Here is a 21,877-nt window from a genome sequence, read left to right on the forward strand (position 1 = left end):
TAGTGTGTTTATGAAAGAGGGTAAATGGTTAACTTACATGCATACTCCTGGCCCTAGACTTAGGTCTTGGTACTAATAGATCAGCTCTCTCTTGCACGTGCGACGACGCTTCCGAACTTGTGGATTCCGTTGCCATTTGATTTGTATAACCTGTGTTATTAAAACATTGTTAAAATCATTATAAATTAACAAATTCTTGATAACTGAGTGCTTATGTGGCAGTTTGTTTGTTTCTCGTATGGTTAGTGGTCAACCTAGTGTCAAAGTTGTTCAAGCCGATCGAAAAGCCTTTGACGTTGCTTAACAACTGTTATCTATGCAGACAAGAGTAAATCTTATTAACTAACAAAGGTTATATAAACAGAGCATTTCATTTATAATAGAAAACGCCTAAAAAATGCCTAACGTTTCGGCGCAGGTTGCCTGGGACCACGGCGAGTGCAACCTGCGCCGAAACGTTAGGCATTTTAAGGTAAAATGCGTGTTCGCGTTAATTCCCGTTTTCTATTATACATTAAACATGCAACGCGAGAGTTTAAAAGTTATGAGAGCATTTCATTGTTATATAACAAAAAAGTGACATCTTGAATTAAAATATCACGAGTAGTAAAGCCTAGGTAATTGTATATTAAACACATGATTCGTTAACTGTTTCAAGGGGTAGCGTGGCCGAGCGGTCTAAGGCGCTGGTTTAAGGCACCAGTCTCTTCGGAGGCGTGGGTTCGAATCCCACCGCTGCCACTACTTTTTAATACAATGTTTTTTCTAAAATTTCACTTTTATATCTGCGACGTGGTTCGTAGTGTATCTGATCGCTGATCGAGAGATTTCCAGTTCTATTTCCGAAAAGGGCTCGGTGCCATGGATTTTTTTCTAATTTATATTCGTATATTTCTCAATAGCTGCTAGGAGTATGATTAAGTGGCCGGTATTATTTATAGCAATAGGCTCGCCCCTTTTGGGGCTAACATAGTTAACAGAGAAACGTATTATATTTTTTACGCCTCGGCCTAAACTTTTAGGTACAACAGGTTTATTATTATGTATGTATATATTTAACTTTATATTAAGCAATATACTCACATACATTAAGATTTTTGATGGTGGTCAATTGAAACCTGTGGTCGGTTTCAATAAAACTGGCCAATGTTCTTTGATATAACAATAATATAGATATATAAACTTACCATATATGTTATGGTGCGAGGCGGCGGTGTTGGCCCGCGAGGCCACGGTGTTCATGGTGCCCGTGTGGTGCGCGTGCAGGCCCAGTCTGTACGACACGTCGTAACTGATATCACTGTGACGTAGTATTCTTACACCACTTACGGGCTTAGTAAATACCCTGTCTTATTTCACAACAAAGTATATACGACTAGATTATAAATACTGGTGCCCCGTGTGGTGAATTTTCTACCATCTATGCTTATAATATGAAATTGTTAAGTTTGTTTGTTTGAACGCGCTAATCTCAGGAACTATGGGTCCGATTTGAAAAATTATTTCAGTATTAGATAGCCCATTTATCGATGAAAGCTATAGGCTATATATCATCACGCTACGACCAATAAGAGCAGAGCACCAGTAAAAATTGTTACCAAAACGGGGAAAAATTTCACACATTCTCTCTTCTGACGCAAGATAAGTTGCGCGGGTCAGCTAGTAGTATGTACGACTATAAATATTGGGGCCCCGTGTGGTGAATTTTCTAATATTATACAATAGTAAAGTTTGTTTGTTTGAACGCGCTAATCTCAGGCGACTTAAATAGCCTTTTATCAATACAATTGAATCCCACAAATTTATTGTAAAATTTAAAATCCAGATATTATATGGACCTTGGATTGGATTAGAACTGGGGCCCCATGCAAGAATATTTGGGGCCCTAAAATATATGAAATTTCAATCACAAAGGCCTAATATATTATCTCTTTGGCTTCAAGAATCACAAATGAGTACACGGTTCATTAGGTTTCTTTTAGTGAGCTCGTGAGGTACCCAAATATCGAGCTTTTTTGTGTAGAGAAAAGATTTTATTACAAGTTCATACATACTATAATGCGAAAAGACTTTTCCCCGACCTAATATATACAATTTTGATAACTAAGGCCCATGTTATCAATGCCTATCAACTATATGTGTCTGTACTGTATATAAAAATTACCCACATTGTACATAGTTACTGAACATAATTACTATATAATAATATGTGTATATTACCTGGGTAAAGGCACTGGGGGTAAGGTAGGGTATCCTCCAAACATAGCCGAAGACGGACGCGTCGCCATAGCTTGAGCTGCTTCCGGCTGAAACAAATACGAAAAAGATAATTAATAAATTGACTGTCTCAGAGTACAGGAACTCATTCGATTCCTGTGTAAGACAAAGTATGACGTAAAGTATTTAATATATACTTTATTTTTAAACTGAGACCTGTTTAAAAAATATTTTTATGGTTTTCAAGATTTTGTTATATCATTATTTTTTTCAATTATTTCTGTTCCACCGCAAGGCAAGAGTCTCCTTCCAAAGGAAGGGAGAGGGTCTAGGCCTTGACTCCACCACGCTGGCCAAGTGCTGGTTAAATGAGTGGAAAAATCGTAATATATTTTTTACATAGGCACTAAGGATCTTACCGCATAGTGACTGGCTTGGGCCATTGCTTCAGCTATTTGCGCCCATCGCATCCTTTCTTCTAACGTCACCTGCAAAATTAACAAACATTTTCACATCATTTAAAATTAACTTTTGCAGTTTTGCACAAGGATAGTTGAAGACAAAAAACATAAAACAGCTTTAATCTCGGAAATGAGGTGCTCATAGCCAGTTTCGCTCACCGGTCGGTAAACGATCTGTGGGTAAAGCAACCCTTGGCGCGGTCATTTCATAGATGGGTGACTGTAGTGGTATTTGAACTGAGCGTTTCCGTGCTTCGGAGGGCACGTAAAAAGTCGGTCCCGGTTGTTGTCAATTAAGATAACAGTCGTTAAGCCACGTCAAAGGCCTTCGGGCTTGAACAACTTTGACACTAGGTTGACCACTAACCATACGATAAGAATTAGTAATAATATGTGTTTTACCTGATAAGGCGGTTGTCCGACGGGCGGTGTCTTGATAGTGTTAGCTGCCATGTAGTTGAATATAGGAGACCCCATGCCGGCCGCCTTCTGTTCACGAGACCATTTGCGACTGTAAATAAGAATAATACATTATCCATACTAATATTATAAATGCGAAAGTAACTCTGTCTGTCTGTCTGTCTGTCTGTCTGTCTGCTACTCAATCACGTCTAAACTACTGAACCAATTTGCATGAAATTTGGTATGGAGATATTTTGATACCCGAGAAAGGACATAGGCTACTTTTTACCCCGGGAAAATGACGCATTTCCCGGGAAAATTCAGAAAATTCAACGAAGTCGCGAAAAATCAATGTAATAATGACATTGAATTAACAAAATTCCGTTGCCATGGCAACTGTTTTAATGGCGGATATGCCTTAGCGCGACTTCGTTAGACTAAGAGATATAAATAATTTTGAGAATATTTTTCGTAAAAAAAGCATATTTTATATCATCACGCTACGACCAATAGGAGCAGAGTAGGTAACAGTAAAAAGTGTTACAAAAACATGGAAAATTCTGACCCATTCTCTCTTATGTGACGCAAGCGAAGTTGCGCGGGTCAGCTAGTTATAAATAATATACGAGTTTCTTCTCACGAGCAACAGCCTTTCCGAAACCGTTAGTCAGTCAGTCAGTGTCAGTCAGTCAGTGTCAGTCAGTCAGTCAGTGTCAGTCAGTCAGTGTCAGTCAGTCAGTGTCAGTCTGTCGGTGTCAGTCTGTCGGTGTCAGTGTCAGACAGTCAGTGTCAGACAGTCAGTGTCAGTCAGTGTCAGTCAGTCAGTGTCAGTCAGTCAGTGTCAGTCAGTCAGTGTCAGTCAGTCAGTGTCAGTCAGTCAGTCAGTCAGTGTCAGTCAGTGTCAGTCAGTGTCAGTCAGTCAGTGTCAGTCAGTCAGTGTCAGTCAGTCAGTGTCAGTCAGTCAGTGTCAGTCAGTCAGTGTCAGTCAGTCAGTGTCAGTCAGTCAGTGTCAGTCAGTCAGTGTCAGTCAGTCAGTGTCAGTCAGTCAGTGTCAGTCAGTCAGTGTCAGTCAGTCAGTGTCAGTCAGTCAGTGTCAGTCAGTCAGTGTCAGTCAGTCAGTGTCAGTCAGTCAGTGTCAGTCAGTCACACAGTCAGTCAGTGTCAGTCAGTCAGTGTCAGTCAGTCAGTGTCAGTCAGTCAGTGTGAGTCAGTCAGTGTCAGTCAGTCAGTGTGAGTCAGTCAGTGTCAGTCAGTCAGTGTCAGTCAGTCAGTGTCAGTCAGTCAGTGTCAGTCAGTCAGTGTCAGTCAGTCAGTGTCAGTCAGTCAGTCAGTCAGTGTCAGTCAGTGTCAGTCAGTCAGTGTGAGTCAGTCAGGGTCAGTCAGTCAGTGTCAGTCAGTCAGTGTCAGTCAGTCAGTGTCAGTCAGTCAGTGTCAGTCAGTCAGTGTCAGTCAGTCAGTGTCAGTCAGTCAGTGTCAGTCAGTCAGTGTCAGTCAGTCACACAGTCAGTCAGTGTCAGTCAGTCAGTGTGAGTCAGTCAGTGTCAGTCAGTCAGTGTGAGTCAGTCAGTGTCAGTCAGTCAGTGTGAGTCAGTCAGTGTCATACAGTCAGTCAGTGTCAGTCAATCAGACAGTCAGTCAGTCAGACAGACAGACAAATCAGTCAATCAGTCAGTCAGTCAGTCGTACCTCCAGGACATGAGCGCGGCGAGCGTGAGCGCGATGACGAGCGCGGCGGCCAGCGACGCGCCCACGGCCACGCCCACCACCTCGCCGTCCACCTCGCACGCCGACCCGTAGTAGCCCGACGAACAACTGCAACAAATGTTATATTAATACTGGAAAAATGGTCTAAGGCAATAAAAAACCAGCGGAGGCTAAGATACTGAGCATAAAATCTATTTAAAATAAACCTTAACTCCTGCGTATAAAAGAGCAGGGGTGCAACTGAGTGATATAAGTTAGTATCTCCCACGTAAGTTACCCAAGGCAACACACTGATCCAATAAAAGGATTTTTTGAAGTTATGTGTGTATCAGGGTTCCTACACTTCCTGCCGGGTGTGACGGCGAATTACGAGGTTCGCGGGCGTCATTTAATTTTGTTCTTAGTATTTGAGCAGTAATGCTGGGTATTGACAGCTCTGCACGGCTTGTGCGTAGCAGCCATTCAGTCTCACCGGATACAGCGACTGCCTATCAGACCTCCACAAACCAGTTCCCTAGGTATAACACAATTCGCTAAGACTAGTTGTCAGACTTTCGCGAAATGTTTTTTAATAAGCTCCAGTGTAGCTCATAGACCGATCCGCGCGGCTCTTGTTAACTAAGGCACGAGTTGATGATCTTTTTATGAAAATGTACATTTTATTGTCGAAATTGAATAAATGATTAAAAGAAAAACTATTTATATGTCTCACCTGCAATACGGCTGTCCATTAGCATACTTGCAGACACCTCTCTCGTTACAGTGTGATGATGCACAGGATCTGCACTCGCGACCTTGTTTAGTAGTAGAGGTTGCCGCGTCTAACGTTGTGTCTGGGCATGTGCATCTACGGACAAAATAACAATCTACATAAATAAAAAGTTGCGTTTTTTGGTCTCTGCCTACGTCTATGGGGAAAGGCGTGATATTACGTACGTATGTAAGAATCACCAAAATGTGTTTTAAGGGTCGAAATTGAGAATTTTGGGGGTTGAAATTGGGGATTCTGGGGTTGAACTTTAAGAAAAAATTACTGCAAGCAGTGAAAGCATCACAGCACGACAGACAGGTAGCCACCAAGTTTCTAATTTTGTATGTCGCCTTCTAATTTTTATATTAGGTCGGGGGAAAAGTCTTTTCGCATTATAGTATTTATGAACTTGTAATAAAATCTCTTTGGCTTCAAGAATCACAAATGACACGGTTCATTAAGTTTCTTTCAGTGAGCCCTAATAATAATATTTATCTGATATCTAAAAGTGGTGAAACCAAATTAACAAAAGCTATGTACAATAATTTGTAAATGGCGACTATGTATGGTCACCATACATACCTGAATCCACCCCATGTGTTAGTGCACTCAGCTAACTGATGACAGTCGTTCAAATCTGATGACGTACACTCGTCCACGTCTGAAACAAAATAGAGATATTAATTTAGCTAAATTACAAATTAAATTAACATAAAAATTGGAAAGCTTTTTTTCTATTTGAACGCAATTATCTCCTGTATAACTGGATGTATGGATGTGTCCGGTCTCTGCCTACCTCAATTGAAAAAAGGCGCGATTTCTTGTATGTTTGAATGTCTATTAAAAAATAGATTATTTATTAAAAAAGTCCATAAATAAAGATTTTATTTTATTACAACAAAGTTATAAAAAAATATTGCAGTAAAGTTTATTTTATATTAATCTAGCCTAGTGAGACGGATAACCGGCTCGACTAGATAGAGTGCTCTCCGAGGCATTTAGGTCTCCAACCTCAACTTTTTTATTTCAGGCAAATATTTGTAAAAAGTGATTGGCCCGACACGGGAATCGAATCCGACACCTACTCAGCAGTTGTCTACACTACCACCTAGACCACAGAGTCATTGTTTATAGGTATATGCTACAGACTTCTTGTCGTATGGTTAGTGGTCAACTTAGTGTCAAAGTTGTTCAAGCCGCCCGAAGGTCTTTGACGTGGCTTAACGACTGTTATCTTAATTGACAACAACCGGGACCGAGTTTTTACGTGCCCTCCGAAGCACAGATACGGCCAGTTCAAATACCAATGCGATCACCCATCTATGTAATGACCGCGTCAAGGGTTGCTTAACCCTCAGATCGTTTACCGACTGGTGTGCGCAACTGACTACGGGCGCCTCGATGGCTTATACATATTATCTATACTAATATTATAAAGCTGAAGAGTTTGTTTGTTTGTTTGTTTAAACGCGCTAATCTCAGGAACTACTGGTTCGATTTGAAAAATTCTTTCAATGTTAGATAGCCCATTTATCGAGGAAGGCTATAGGCTATATATCATCACGCTTAGTCTAATAGGAGCAGAGTAACAGTAAAAAATGTTACAAAAACGGGGAAAATTATGACCCATTCTCTCTTATGTGACGCAAGCGAAGTTGCGCGGGTCAGCTAGTTCATGTATGTATATGACTGGTTACTCACCATGTAAAGGCAGCACGGAGCCAGCGGGCGAGGTGACCCATAGCGTCGAAGCGCCAATGTTGTTGGAGCGACGACGTATCACTCCTAACAAGTGCTTCTGTATGTCCACGCCCACTTGTGGACGGATTGTTTCTGCTGTTTCTTGCATCTGTTGGGGGAAAAATAATCATTATAATAATAGGAGGAGATCGTTGCTTGATTAACAACAGCCAAGCGGTTCGATCTCAGAGGTTAAGCCACGCTTGCCGAGGTTGTCCTGTGGGTGGGTGACCATAATATACTTTCCGAGTTCTTCGGAAAGGCACTTTAAATTGTGGGTCCCGGCTGTCATTTTCAAAGATCTGTGACAATCGTTAACAGTAGTCAGAAGCTTGTTAGTCTGACAACCAGTCTTAATTAGTATCGTTTTATAACCAAGTAACTGTGATTAAATCTTGCTTACAGTTCTAGATGGAAAGCAAAGTGAGGCACAGTATGTATCAAATACTAACGAAACACCTATCGCTTCTTTACAAGAACAACGTGATATTTTTTTAACTATAACTTTACAATGGAGCCATTTTAAAAATTTTAGTGTTGATAAATTCTATAATATGTATAACTTTTATGTAGAAAAACAATTAAACTATTGCGGTAACCAACGTGCTTTCTGAAAATAAGCAAAAATAACCCAGTTTTGAATATCGAGTAAAAATCGTTTTATTAGATGTCACGTTGTTCATGTAAAGAGGCGCTATGTACACTCATTTTGAGCTAATAAATGGGTGGAAACAAAGTTAAGTTTAACTGACAAACTGCTTAACTTTAGTAACAAAACAATGGATAGATAGATTATTGAAAGTGGCTGTAATAACTACTTACCAATACAGTAACATTGACATAGACGCCGGGGTTGTCTTCGTCTCCCTTGTGCACGGAGTTCACAGATCCGCTCACGAAGTCGTCCGAGAACGGCGTCATTGAGAATGCTGAGTCCACCTTAGAACAAAATAAATTAATATGTAGTTTACAGAGCATTATGTACTTAAACACCGCCAAATCCGACCTAAGAGTCTTCGCATAAGTTTCGATACAAAAAATACATATCAAGACGAACATACCTAAGCTATTTTGAATCCAGGAAAATGAATGAATGACTCGACTGAAATCGATACCGGTACCTTTGCAGCGTATATTCTAACTAATTACTTAAATATGAAACGTCGAATGTTAAGCTGTTACGCTTTCACAGTTTTACAAACCGCTGTAACGATTTTGATGAAATTTTACAAACAATTTCAGATTTTCTCAAACCCCCCGTACCCCCTCTTTTTACCAGCGGTAAGCGGGGATAGTGGGTTCGATTCCCAAATAAAACTAAACCTCGTATGATCTACAAATATTTTTTTCAGATCGAAATAGCTGTTGTTTATAGTAGCTATTTTTGTCTGTTGTTTGTATGTTTGTCACAACGAGACAAGTCCTCTCTTACTCCTGGTTTCTGAGATACATTAAGCGGTAGTTTATCTATTCAATAACGTTTAAGCTCATATAAAAATGACAGTTTGAAAAGATAAACTACCGCTAAATGTACTCAGAAACCGGGAGAGTTTTCATTTCGTAATACAAAATAAATAAAATACTTACAGCTCTAACAGCTTCATAACTCAGCTGTTGATAAGGATCTGAATCCTTATCAGCTAGTTTAGCGTCCCATGCCACCTGCAATAAAAACATAATTGTTAATACATTAGCCATATACATATTTATAATATTATAAAAACTTATAACACCCCTCTTTTTGCGTCAAGAGTTAAAAATTAAAATAAAGTAACATTTGATTAGTTTTAACTTGCGTCAAAATGGCTAAACGGTGGTTAAGTTTTCAGCAACTTGATATACTATATTTTGTATCTTGAGAAAGCAAGCAAATTTTTACTTTGCTGTCTCGGAATGAAAAAATACTAGTTTGTACACAGCTTCGATACTACGACGTCTTTTCGTGGTAATTCCTACTTAGTGTATTGTCGGACCGGAGACCAAAAATCTGATTCCTTTCGTGGCCCCAGAAATGTCCAGGAAATCATCAGCTCATAAACTGCTGAGCCTATTATCATGAACACTTGTGTGAGAATAGTTGTCAAATACCTTTCTGTCATGGAACTTGTCGACCCTCAGGTTGAGGAGCAGCGCCACAACTCTGCGGCAAGGGTCGCGGTGACTGCGTCTGGCGTATCCTGGCCTGCACTGACAGCTTGATATACCTAGAACAACAAACAAATATAGTAAAGCTTTAACCAATTTACATTTCTTCTTGACTTTTTAATAATATGTTAATACACCATTGATGATTTTCTCAAAGATAAATTAATTTAAATTTTAGATTTCTATTTATAAGACCTAACTGTACCAGAACCCTTTATTTCATGACTAATACATAAATATTTTATTAAAATATAAAAAAATATTTATAATGTTCTGTGTAAAATAATAACATTTGTATGTCATTTCAAACAAAATATAGCAGACTACCTACATAAAATACCTATGTTTTTTGACAAACAATTTTGATTTAGATTTGAGACATGGGAGTTTAACATAGAAGAGTTAAAAAGTATTTTTTAACAAAATTGCCTTTAGGTTTTTAGTATGAATACGAATAAGTAATATAAATAACTAGCTTTTTACCCGCGACTTTGTCCGCGTCATTTTCCCGGGGTAAAAAGTGGCCTACGTCCTTTCTCGGGTATCAAAATATCTCCGTACCAAATTTCATGCAAATCGGTTCAGTAGTTTAGGCGTGATTGAGTAACAGACAGACAGAGTTACTTTCGCATTTATAATACTAGTATGGATAGTATGGATGACTTACCAGCCTCAGTTCTGCATTTTTCATTCTGCGCCTGATCACATGTAGAGTCGTCACCCACTATGCACGTGTCGATTCTGTAAAAAAATCATTATAATATTAACTCGCTACTGTTTCACCGTTAATCCTGAAAAAAGGCATTCGTTATGTTCCTATCAAACTATACCATTGGAATACAAAAATATATTATACCACGTCGGGCTTTTTCCAAGCATTCATTTAAAAAGCCAAACAAAGACACGTTTTTTAAATAGTATTTTTGTCGTGGTAATGCGATTTTGAAGCTCTTGTATCAACAGGTAAAGCTGAATCTTTAAAATCTGTACTTTCCCAAAATATAACAAAAAATAAAAATGCTCTTCTTTTACAAAACGGATGAACAGATTTGACTGAAATTATACCTCAACTACTACTACTACCTAATTATACCTAATATACATATAGTCAATAGCTTTTACCCGCGACTTCGTCCGCCACCTGAATTTTCCCATGGAAATGCGTCATTTTCCCGCAGTAAAAAATAACCTATGTCCTTTCTCGGGTATCAAAATATCTCCATACCAAATTTCATGCAAATTAGTTCAGTAGTTTAGGCGTGATTGAGTAACAGACAGACATATTTATTTTCGCATTTATAATATTAGTATAGATAAATGTATTTCCTTACCTCACAGTGGGTTGTGGTCTTCTATACCCTTGCTGAGGTCTGTGTAGCGGATGCTGTGCGTGTGAAGAATGTGGGGGGTGTTGAGGATGTTGGGGGTGCTGGTGCCCTGGTCTTCTGATGGGGGGCACGGGGATGTCGTCCGCTGGGATCGCGACCCCTGTGCCGATGGACTGGTCTAATGGTGGCGGGGCGAGGGGCGGTACTGTGGAGGATAAAACAAATATAAGAGGTAAAAAAAAGTATATCGGCAAAATAACAGCTTCAAATTGCAACCCTGGATGGAATAAGAGTAAATCCTCTACACAAAAAATCTCGATACTTGGGTACCTCACGAGCTCACTGAAAGAAACCTAATGAACCGTGTACTCATTTGTGATTCTTGAAGCCAAAGAGATTTTATTACAAGTTCATACATACTATATTGCGAAAAGACTTTTTCCACGAACTAATATCATTGGTGTGTTGCCTCGGAGGTATCAACATATACCACTCGGCTATCACTGCTCTCCAGGAGAAAGATAAAGAATATTTGACTCACCAGAATGCGGCAACTGATGCACCCTAGTGGGTGTGACAGCGGGTGCAGCAGTGGAGGTGTCAAACAGATTGAGATATGTTCTCTTGCCGTCGATGGACACGAAGCCTTGCTCGTCCGACGCGGACACGATGATGTCGCCGTCGTGCCCGTGACCTATGTTCACGTTTTCTATGTGCACTGCAAGTTAAAGAAAGTTGGCATGGAGATTAAATATTGCCATATAAAGTGGCAATGCTGCCAACATTTTGGGAATGTCTCCGGAATGTTGGCAACGTCATCGCAGGATCAGTATCTATTCCCTTGTCGAAATTCTAGACCCTAACCAATATGATACGTGGACCCTAGAATCTACTACCATATCGAGACCCTAGGTGGTAAGCTGCCCAAAATTAGTCCAGACCCTGATCCCTAGGGTCTATAACTCGACTCTTGCCCTATAGTCTACAATCTAGAACCTAACGAATATGATATCTGGACCCTAAACTCTTTTGTACATACCCTAAAAATAAGCTCTAGGGTCCAGAAGGATTCTAGACCTTTGGATCTAAAATTTCTAAGAATAAATGTAGTAACACACTCACCGGAACCCCCTCCCTCCTTCCCCCCAAGCCCCTGTATAGCAGACACAGTGACGTCAAAGATCTCTCCATACCCTGGCGGCCTGGTCTCCACGGCGGTGATGACTGACGCGTCGGGTCTGTACCTCGAGCCGTGGGGCTTGAAGTCTGTGTCGTCCAGGACTATGCCGGGACGGGGGCGGTAGGGGTGGTAGGGGATGCTGGGGGATTGGGACGCTGGAAAAAAAAGTTTTTTTTATTATTTAATTATAAAGACTCAAGGCTTAACCCCTCCCTCATTACGGGAGGAGACCCTTGCCCATCAGTGAGACTAATGGGTTTTTATTATTATTAACTATAAAGATAAAAAGAGAATGTCAACTTTCAGGTGTTATTGATATTTTTGATTTCTACAAAGAACGAGCTAGCTCGCGTTTTATAAGTGAAATTAGTCAGCGTTGACTGTCGTATTTTTAAAGACGTTATATGATCAGCCATTTTTCAAAAATCGCCAGCAGATATTTTGTTAACGTCGTTTAAAAAATCGGTTATTAAAAAAACTTTAGTTATTAAGAAAGTCGGTTACGATTCGTTGAAAAGTAACTTTTATGGTTTTATTTTGAACAAAAATATTGCAATTTTTTTACTGAACTACTATATTCATATTTTAATGAACGCTGTGCAATTACGCCCTTGCGGCAAATTTATTATTTTCAGAAATATTTTTGTCCTAGATATGTAAAGGATATTCATTTAAGAAGGTTAAAAAATACTTACTAGGTATAGGTTCTGAATTAATCGAGCTCGACTCGATCGCATTAGCACTCGATACATTGACGACTGGAGCCGCACTTATCAACCCTTCAGTCGGTGTAGCAGCAGCAATGGACACCGTACTAGGCTTAACCTCTGGTATAGACGGCTCAACAATCTGAATCACTTGGTCCGTATCTAACTTGGTTTTATTCAAAGGTTTATCTTCCAGTTTAAATTTATCCTTCACTTTGTCTTTTTCAACAACCGTATCTTTTTTCTTATCAATTTTCGGTTTTTCAATTTTCTTTTCAGTGGTGGTAGACGGTTTTTCAGTACTCGTCTTTTCTGTGGTCGTTGTCTTTTCCGTGGTAGGTCTTTCCGTTGTAGTAGTTGTCTTTTCCGTGGTGGTCTTTTCTGTGGTGGTCGTTTTTTCCGTGGTAGTCGCTTCTGTGGTCGTTGTTGTAGTAGTTGTTGTTGATGTAGTTGTAGTGTCTGCTACAGTAGTCGTTTCATCTTTCTCCTCCTTACTATCCGATTCTGTTGTATTCACTTCTGTTACCGGAATATTTTCTTCATTGTGTATCGTATTTTCCGAGTGCGTGGTCTCATTTTCGCTTGGCAAGTCTTCGTGATCAGGTTTCTCTTCTAAGTCAGGAATGTCGGGCATATTTGGTAATGGTGGTAAATTTGGCTTATACATCGGAAGACCAGGGATTGGTCGTCGACTAGGCGGTCTTGGTCTCGGTCTCTGCCAAGGAGGCATCGGTCTATGAAACCCTGGACGGGAAAGAGGCGGTACTATCTGCTCTGGTAAGTTGACGTGAACAGGAGGTCTATCAAATGGATAAGGAGGAGGTGTCTTCGTTGGATGGAAGTGATGAGGGGGCGGAGTCATCGGTCCATCGAACTCCGGGATAGGTGGAACATCAGATATCCTGGGCGGACCACGATTGTTGATACGAGACGCCATTGGACGCCCAGGTCTTAGTAGCTGGGAATTAGCTTGGACATTGACATTCCCGTTCAACAATTTGACAATTCCTGTGATGATATTCTGGATGTCAGAGTTCTGTCTACCCTCGTTCTTAGGGGTGGCTGTCGCAAAGATCGGTTGCACTGCAGTAGGCCGTATTCTGGGTCCCATAGGCGCCAGTGCCCGCGCTTTTGGAACCCGCTTCCCTTCCCCCGGAAACCTGAACTCTAGCTTATCCCCGAAGCCTTCCGAAGACAGTATTATATCATCATCACTCCTCAAATAAGCCATGGTTTTCGTCGGATGGATGTCGTAGTACTTCCTTTTATTGTGTAGTTCTAGATTATTGTCTATTTCATTGTTTGATGATGGTATTTCATCAATGTTGATTGCTCTTGAGCTCCTGAGAGGATCTGCTGACCTGGCGACTATTATATGGTCTTCTAGGTCTTTAAATTCCACCGTACGTTCATCATCTTCGTATTTAACGCTAGGTTCTATTCTAAAAGGTATGTTTTCTGCCTGACTTGTTTGGAGCAGGCTGTCCAGTGGTGATTGAGGTCCGATCGCCGATTTTGGTGATAGTTGCGATATTGAAAACGTTTCTTCGTAACCTGAAATTAAAGAAAAGCAATGTATTAGTACATAGTCAAATCATAAAGTCGTCCAAAGGTAATTGTGATCTTTATAATTAATAATTGTTCCATCAGTTTGTAAGTGTAGAAAGGGCCTTAAGTTTTAATATCTAAAAAGATCAAATGGCAATAATCAGGCGTCATAAAGATAAGTTTGTATGCCATTTTGAGACAAAGGTCCTCTCCTGGATTTAGGGAAGGGTTCAAGGTAGAACGTTATTTGTAAATATTACTGGTTTAAAACTACACTATTGTATACATAGTAAAGTATAGCTTGTAACATACTTGGAAGCCTATCTCAGAGCAGATCGGAGCGTAAGTGTATTAATTATTATTATTATTAATCATAAGTAGCTCATCAAATTTAGTCATATACCTGAATCATAAGTAGTTATACTAAACACAAAATATAGTTTCTATAAGTGACTAACACGATTCATAGTTTCTGATGACTACAAAATTAACTCATTCGTATCAAAAAGTCCCAATTGTTAGTAAAATATAACAATAAAATGATGTAGAATAATAATAATACGAGTCATCGACTGAAGCAGTGACATAACAATGCAACAGAACAATGGCCGGACAGACAGACAGACACTTTCACTGTCACTGTTTATGTTTCAAGAAATCTTGAAGAGTAAGTATGAAAATATTTTTACGACAACAATGAGAATGAAAGAAGGAATTTGTAATATACTGATGTAATTATATTGATGTTTGTTTGTAAAAGGAAATGTTAAATAGATTACTGTACAATACAATTTAATGTATAATAATCTAATGAAATTGTGACATAATGTTATTGTGATTATGTCATTGTCATTAGGTAATTCTAGAAAATATTTTCGATCATTTCACAAATATCTAATCAAGTCACATAAGCAAAAGTAATTGCAGCCTAGATTTTGAAACCTCTACTACATGCATATTAGGACACCATAGCAGCTAAACCCAGACGTACCAAAAACAATATGATTTTAGGCTAACTACCAAAATCATCACTCAACATCTTGCATTGAATCCTTCTTGATAAATACAAATATAAAGCTGGTGAGTTTGTTTTAACACGCTAATCTCAGGAACGACTGGTTCGAAAAATGCAATTTCAGTTCATTTATTGAGAAAGGTACAAGGCAGCATCAAAAAATGTTGAGAAAAGGGGAAAACTCCACGTGGACGAAGTCGCGGGCGGCAACTAGTCCGACAAGGAGTAGTTTGTATCCAAGATGCAACGGAGGCTGTATCATGCGTTCTACCTGTCTCATAACAAAGCCCTTTTCTCCCCCGAAAGGATTTCCCCCCTTACAACACAAGGGGTTGCTATATAGACATACAATGAAGAAACTAGCGTAACCAAGTAACGAGCTACCCAGTGCTTGTCAGAGCGTATCTTTTCGCCAAGCATGACGTTTAATGAGGTATCGTTGTGTTGGCTATTTTCACAGCATGATGTGTTTAGTCATTAGAGCTTTGAGGAGTAATCTCTATCAATATCTGATCTCTCTAGGTTTGGTAGCGGTTACAATTAATATAGGTTCAAATTATACAATAATAATAGTATAGTATAAAACTAGTGTCAAAATCTAGCTCTCAATATAAATGACAGCACCAAAAGTAATTTGCTTAAGTTATTCGGCTACGGCCGTAGTTTTATAAACTACCGAACAGTAAAAGAGATGTTTTTTTTAGACCCAAGTGTGTGCATAATATACAAAAAGATTAATCTATCACTCTGATAGTCGGATGAGACGATATTTCGACACAAATAGAGAGAGACCCAGCCGCCAAAATTTGGAAGGACGATAGATTCCCAAAGGAAAACTTATGCACACTATCGGACCGACCTGAAATTTTAACTGGGACTTCTGTACAGCATTCGAACTCAATCAAAACCTTACACAGGAACAATCGTAATCTTCTTTATTCTTATCGTATGGTTAGTGGTCAACCTAGTGTCAAAGTTGTTCAAGCCCGAAGGCCTTGACGTGGCTTAACGACTGTTATCTTAATTGACAACAACCGGGACCGACTATTTACGTGCCCTCCGAAGCACGGAGACGCCCAGTTCAAATACCACTATGCGGTCACCCATCTATGGAGTGACCGCGCCAAGGTTTGCTTAACCCACAGATCGTTTACCGACCGGTGAGCGCAACTGGCTAAGAGCACCACTTAATGAAAATAAATTATATTTTTGGATCCATTGAATCTTTTGAATAAAACCCAATAATTCGAGTCTCCACATTCATACAAACCCTCGAATCAAACCGATTGACTGAACCTCGCACCAGTTCGCTCAATAGCAGTAATAATTCAGTTAACGCAAGCCGGATCACTGCTCTTACGGTTAACTTACTGTTACGACATAGTTATAAGCTATTGTGTATATGATACATACGTAACAGCTTGTTAAATGCTGCTAATTGTAGCTATAAATTAAACGCTTGATTAACTACATAAACTGAACGGATTTTGATTAAAATTTGGTACCTAAACAAGAGTTGTAGTGAAAAATGGGTTTGGAAAGTAGTTTTGTTAGAACATAGTTTGTTTGGACGACGTTTCTACTGGTAGAATTTAACAAACATACAAACAACGGACGCAGAGTAAATATCTATATACTACTAGCTGACCCGGGAAACGTTGCTTTGCCGTTATAGATAATACTAAAATGGCTATTATAAAATAGAGGTTGGTGATAAAAAGTAAAAATTTAGGGTTGCATGTATTTTTTAATGCCACATTATAAAAAAAAATAACAACTTTCTTAAAAAAAAAATACGCTTACGAAATTTGGTAAAAATCGGTAAAGGCGTTTCGGAGGAGTACGGTAACTAACATTGTGACATGGATATTTTATATGTAAGATAAGTAATAATATTAGTAGTGTGGATGCAAAGTCCTACACATTGGCTAGTTGCTATATTTACAGACAAAATTCAATGTATACTTTATAGACGTTAGGAATGCAACATCTTGATTGAATGTTATAGGCGCGGCGTATCGTATGTAGGTTATGCCGTTATACCGTTGTGTCATATTTTACAAGCTACACACGTAACTTGGTTGTTTTGAAGGTAGAAAATAGGAAATGAGGAAGTAATTTTAGTAATTTCATGTTGAATTAGCACTTAAACGGTTGAATGACAGGAAGAAAAACAAAATCTTTGCTTCCCTTACAATCTCGTTTTGTATTTTCTTAAAGCTATAGTCCGATTTTAGAGAGGAATAAACATTTAGACACGTATTTTTCTGTTTACAGTTGCAAAACTCAAAATCCAATACTGATCTTGATAACCTACGTAACTTTTTACTCAGCCGTCTATCTATTTTGAGCGATGGATAGATATGTACCTACGTAACTAAATTTGAGGTAGGTATAAGTGGCCCCAAATTAAGTCTATACCTTATTCTCTGTTAAGTAAAAAGGAGGGAAGGGTTTTGCTCCACAGGAAGAGTTCTAGTTTTAGTAATAATAAGTGGAATAATCTATACTAATATTATAAAGCTGAAGAGTTTGTTTGTTTGTTTGTTTGAACGCGCTAATCTCGGGAACTACTGGTCCGATTTGAAAAATTCTTTCAGTGTTAGATAGTCCATTTATTGAGGAAGGCTATAGGCTATATATATATCATGACGCTACGACCAATAGGAGCAGAGTACAAGTGAAAAATGTTACAAAAACGGGGAAATTTATGATTCTCTTATGTGACGCAAGCGAAGTTGCGCGGGTCAGCTAGTACATCATATATTGTTTGTCTAGTAACCACTAGCTGCCAGTTAATTTCCCCCAGTTGTTTCCAAATTAACAAAATTTTCCACGCAGTCCGAAACCGCACAAACAAATTCATCTAAAACCATTAGATCTCAACAGCATCTTTCATAATCTTTTGTTGTCGCCGGAAGCAGGGAATGTTCACTCTTACTCAACTGTACAGTAATTTGACGTAAATGACTCAGGCATCGAACCTTGACTGTTACGTAATGACCCGTAGATATTTGAGATGTCGTCGTTTGTAATTTAATTGACTTTTACTTACGAATACGACTTTGCCCGCGGTGCAAAATTCTACAATTTATTTTTCTATATTAAACCTTTTTTTCCGGGAGAAAGCCCTTTGGATACCGGATTTTGCTGGGGGGAGGGAAGGAAATGGGGAAAATGAGAGAAGCTTATCTTCAATTACGAAAGAGTGATTTCAGCCTTTCTACATACTTATTTAGGCTTAAAAATAATGCTGAAAAAGCAGTGTTGAGGTTCTAGAGCCGCTAGCCGTTCTAGCTAGAAACGATATAATCTTTAATATGTTACAACTTACACATAATAAAATACTTATATTTATTTTTTGCATTAAATTTACCATTTCACAGGTCCAAATTGCTTTAAATCCATACTTAAGAAGCAACTATAAAAATATCATAAAGTTGCTGTCATTACAAAGGCCACGTAAACTCTATGGTGCCATACACTAAATAAATATCAATAAAATACGTACCTACATACATTAAATCACACCTTTTTCCCATAGGGATAGGCAGACCAAAGAACGCCACTTGGTACGAACCCCACAAACTTCCCTAGCCTCATTCACATCCATACACCTTGTCTTAGGATTTATCAATAAAATCTACACAACAAAACATATCTCAACTCTGTTTACGATGTTCACCGGCTAATATATAAGAATATATAATATACCTACTTTCACTCACCGTGGCCGCTTTCATTTTTATAAGCATTGCGTTTTGTTTCAAAATGTACACTATTTTATGATATTGTTCACTTGTTTTTGGGCTTAGCGACAAATTTTTAATAGGAGGGATGAAATCCTGACACATTTCTAAATTTCTGAAGTCATTTTTCTAGGTTTAACGGTGAAAGAAAGCTTCGTGAAGAAATCTTGCGTTGTCTATCATTTGTTTCGAACAAATCTTGAAAGAATGTAGTAGAGTCTCTAGCTCGCTTTTAGACCAGGACTAATCGTGATCTAGCATTTCTTATAGCCGATAAATAACTGAATGGTAAAAGCATTCGCCTCGTACGCAAATAGTGGCGTTAAAACCTTAGGCAACACACCAAAGAATTTTCCATGATATTGTATCTAAGTTTTAGATAAGACCTCTTGCTTTAATGGTAAAGGAAGACATAGTGACAAAACCTTGCATGGCAGAGAGTTGTTTAAACAGTTTCCGAAGGAATGCAGTCTCCAACCAGCGCTTGGTTAGCGTGGTGGATTAAGCCTAACCCCTCTCTCATTTCGGGAGGCTTTTTGCTAGCAATGGAATAACAAACAGACAATAATATACTGAGTTAACTTTCTTACAATTCCTTTTTTGTAGTGCCTTTAAAGATTTGTTTATAACAGTAGTCAGAGAAAGGAAAAAATGTGACATAGCATTTTAGTTTGATTTCTTTTTTGTTTGGCCAATATGGCCGTGTTAATACATTTTGTGTTGTTACATAATATGTATAATACTATTTAGTTTACATAATGCAATATGCCTTTTCCCCGATTTGAATAATATTTGAAAGTTTTATGCCGATTTCTGACTAACGAAGACTTATCTTTCTTTAATGAAGCAATAAATCAATGAGATAAGATGATTATCTAAAATCATTTCAGTCGTATGCTTTCACGTTTATATCGTACCTTAAATCGAGCCTATCACTGTTCTACAGCCGGGAAACGGTCATCTACTCGAATATGACATGAGTTAAGCCTGCAGTCCACCAGACTAGCAAATGGTCAAAGGATTTATGTACATTCCTTTATAAACTATTTTTGCAGTTCTGGCATGCAAGATTTCGTAACGATATTTTTCTTAAACTTTAATCGATTGATATTGATGCTTTTTTTAAGAAATCTTACAACCTTTTTTGCTCCATTCGCATTACATTTACATAGATGTCATACAGACTATCCAAAGACTGGAAGATAATAACTCTTTTCTCGAAATCTATAAAAAATCTGCGCTTCATAAAATCTATTTAAAGCATCAAACCAATCTGTTCAGATCTGGTTGCGATCGTGTCCAAAACTGGGGCAACTGACCTCGGGACCTTGACTTTGAGACCAATACAACAACCTTGAGAGCTTTAAAGCTTTAAGCAGGTGTGTTTGGTACCTGGTACAATGAGATGAATTATCGCCTTCTACTATAATTGGTTTTGTGGTATCGGTGTGGTTTGTTAAGCATCTTCAACTCATATTGCTTGGCCGATCGTTCGATGTAAAAGTTTAGCCAACAAATTTAAGCAACTTAACTTTTTTGAATTATCACTTGCTCCCTTAAAGGTAAAAGAAAACATCGTGATGACACCTTGCATGCCTAAGAGTTCTTTAGAACCCGCCGAACTTGGGACATTATTTTAACCCTTTGCTGTCCCACTGCTGGGCAATGGTCTCCTCCCGTAACGAGGGAGGGATTATGCTTTGAGTCCACCACGCTAGCCAAGCTTGGCGGGTTTTAAGGAACGAAATGTACGTCAGGCTTTCAAGCTTCTGACTACTGGTAAATAATGAAAAATTATGAATAAAATATGATAACTCACCATTAACAACTTGTATAAATAAAACTAAGAGCACCGCGGCACCCCGCGTCCGCCATCTTGTCGTGGCGGCCATTTTGTATACACTAACTGTCATTGTGGCACTTCACATATTTTGTTCACATCACTTTGGTTTCACTGCAGCTAGCACGATTATTGGTGGGTACCTGGAAAAAGGAAATAATTATTTAATAATGACTTTAATTTGTTTACCTCTGTGGTGTTGGTGGTAGTTTATATTGCTAGTCATCAGTCTACAGGACAAACTATCTATATAGGTTAGTCTGTGCTGGGCGACCGCATGAACTGCAGTTCAGAAAACTGCACTGCACCAGACACGCTCCGGTCTTCCTGCACACATATAACTGAACAGGTAGAACTCTCCGTTCAACGGAAGCACGTCTGACCGCCTTAAGACTGCTGATCACAAGTTCAAATCCTGGGTCGGGCAAAGTGGTATTGCTATTTTGTAATTGATTTCCGCAAGCCCGGAGTTTGGTTATGTTCCCGGCAACACACTCTTTCTCAATTAAAAGGGACCTACTTGGTGCATGGAAAAACGCTGGTGTATTTCAATTCTGCCTGCACCTTCGGGTACAACAAGCGTGATATTATCGTATGTATTATTAATGACTAGAAACTGTAGTTTGTCGCCAGGAAACGGAGGGCTAAGAAACGGTGCCGCTGCGTTTTCACTCATTAGTATTTTCCGGTAAAATGTCATTTAAACAAATTGTTTAGCCGATACAGCTGGCAAGATTTTAGAACTAATATGATTTTATTGGGTTCTACATCAGAAAAGGCAGAAGTGTAGATTCTAAGAGTACAGCAGGAGCATCAGTATATTCATTTCAAAATGTATTTCTTTATTGACACCCGGTAGAATTAGTTCCGCATCACAGCTTAGAAATAAGTATAAGATAAGTTATCTACAAGATATAGTTTCAGCAAATGTATAAACAGCAGTCGAAATGACCTGATAACACTGATATTCTACTCGCAAGATCTCAGAAATCTAGAAATTCGATCTAGTCAGGTCTAAAACTATTTAGGGTATTTATCTATTTATTTTAACTTTTATTTGTAGGGTTTAAGAGCTACGAAAATAAACTTA

The 21,877-nt window shown here is 38.8% G+C and overlaps 1 protein-coding gene and 1 non-coding gene across 3 annotated transcripts in view; one reads left to right on the forward strand and one right to left on the reverse strand.

The window, feature by feature from the left end:
- pwn (calcium-binding EGF-like domain-containing protein pawn) overlaps nucleotides 1-21,877 on the reverse strand; it is a 42,315-nt gene that overhangs the window by 2,949 nt on the left and 17,489 nt on the right. Inside the window, exons 2-19 of one of the 2 annotated variants that reach the window (XM_076132029.1) lie at nucleotides 20,767-20,930; nucleotides 12,624-14,189; nucleotides 11,871-12,083; nucleotides 11,290-11,466; nucleotides 10,752-10,953; nucleotides 10,088-10,161; nucleotides 9,364-9,479; nucleotides 8,863-8,937; nucleotides 8,098-8,214; nucleotides 7,237-7,384; nucleotides 6,118-6,196; nucleotides 5,497-5,631; nucleotides 4,767-4,892; nucleotides 3,081-3,189; nucleotides 2,637-2,705; nucleotides 2,221-2,306; nucleotides 1,188-1,273; nucleotides 38-150 (exon numbers count right to left, since the gene is read on the reverse strand). In XM_076132029.1, coding sequence (XP_075988144.1) covers nucleotides 38-150; nucleotides 1,188-1,273; nucleotides 2,221-2,306; nucleotides 2,637-2,705; nucleotides 3,081-3,189; nucleotides 4,767-4,892; nucleotides 5,497-5,631; nucleotides 6,118-6,196; nucleotides 7,237-7,384; nucleotides 8,098-8,214; nucleotides 8,863-8,937; nucleotides 9,364-9,479; nucleotides 10,088-10,161; nucleotides 10,752-10,953; nucleotides 11,290-11,466; nucleotides 11,871-12,083; nucleotides 12,624-14,189; nucleotides 20,767-20,860 — 3,585 coding nt within the window. In that variant the 5' untranslated portion in view covers nucleotides 20,861-20,930. Of the gene's footprint in view, nucleotides 1-37; nucleotides 151-1,187; nucleotides 1,292-2,220; nucleotides 2,307-2,636; nucleotides 2,706-3,080; nucleotides 3,190-4,766; nucleotides 4,893-5,496; nucleotides 5,632-6,117; nucleotides 6,197-7,236; nucleotides 7,385-8,097; nucleotides 8,215-8,862; nucleotides 8,938-9,363; nucleotides 9,480-10,087; nucleotides 10,162-10,751; nucleotides 10,954-11,289; nucleotides 11,467-11,870; nucleotides 12,084-12,623; nucleotides 14,190-20,766; nucleotides 20,931-21,877 lie in introns of both variants that reach the window. The other variant, XM_076132027.1, reaches the window with a different exon arrangement.
- Nucleotides 660-741, forward strand: TRNAL-AAG (transfer RNA leucine (anticodon AAG)). Its single transcript has one exon. It is a non-coding gene; the product is annotated as a tRNA-Leu (tRNA).

Source organism: Anticarsia gemmatalis, chromosome 27 (genome assembly GCF_050436995.1).
Source record: "Anticarsia gemmatalis isolate Benzon Research Colony breed Stoneville strain chromosome 27, ilAntGemm2 primary, whole genome shotgun sequence".
Taxonomy (NCBI): Eukaryota; Metazoa; Arthropoda; class Insecta; order Lepidoptera; family Erebidae; genus Anticarsia; species Anticarsia gemmatalis.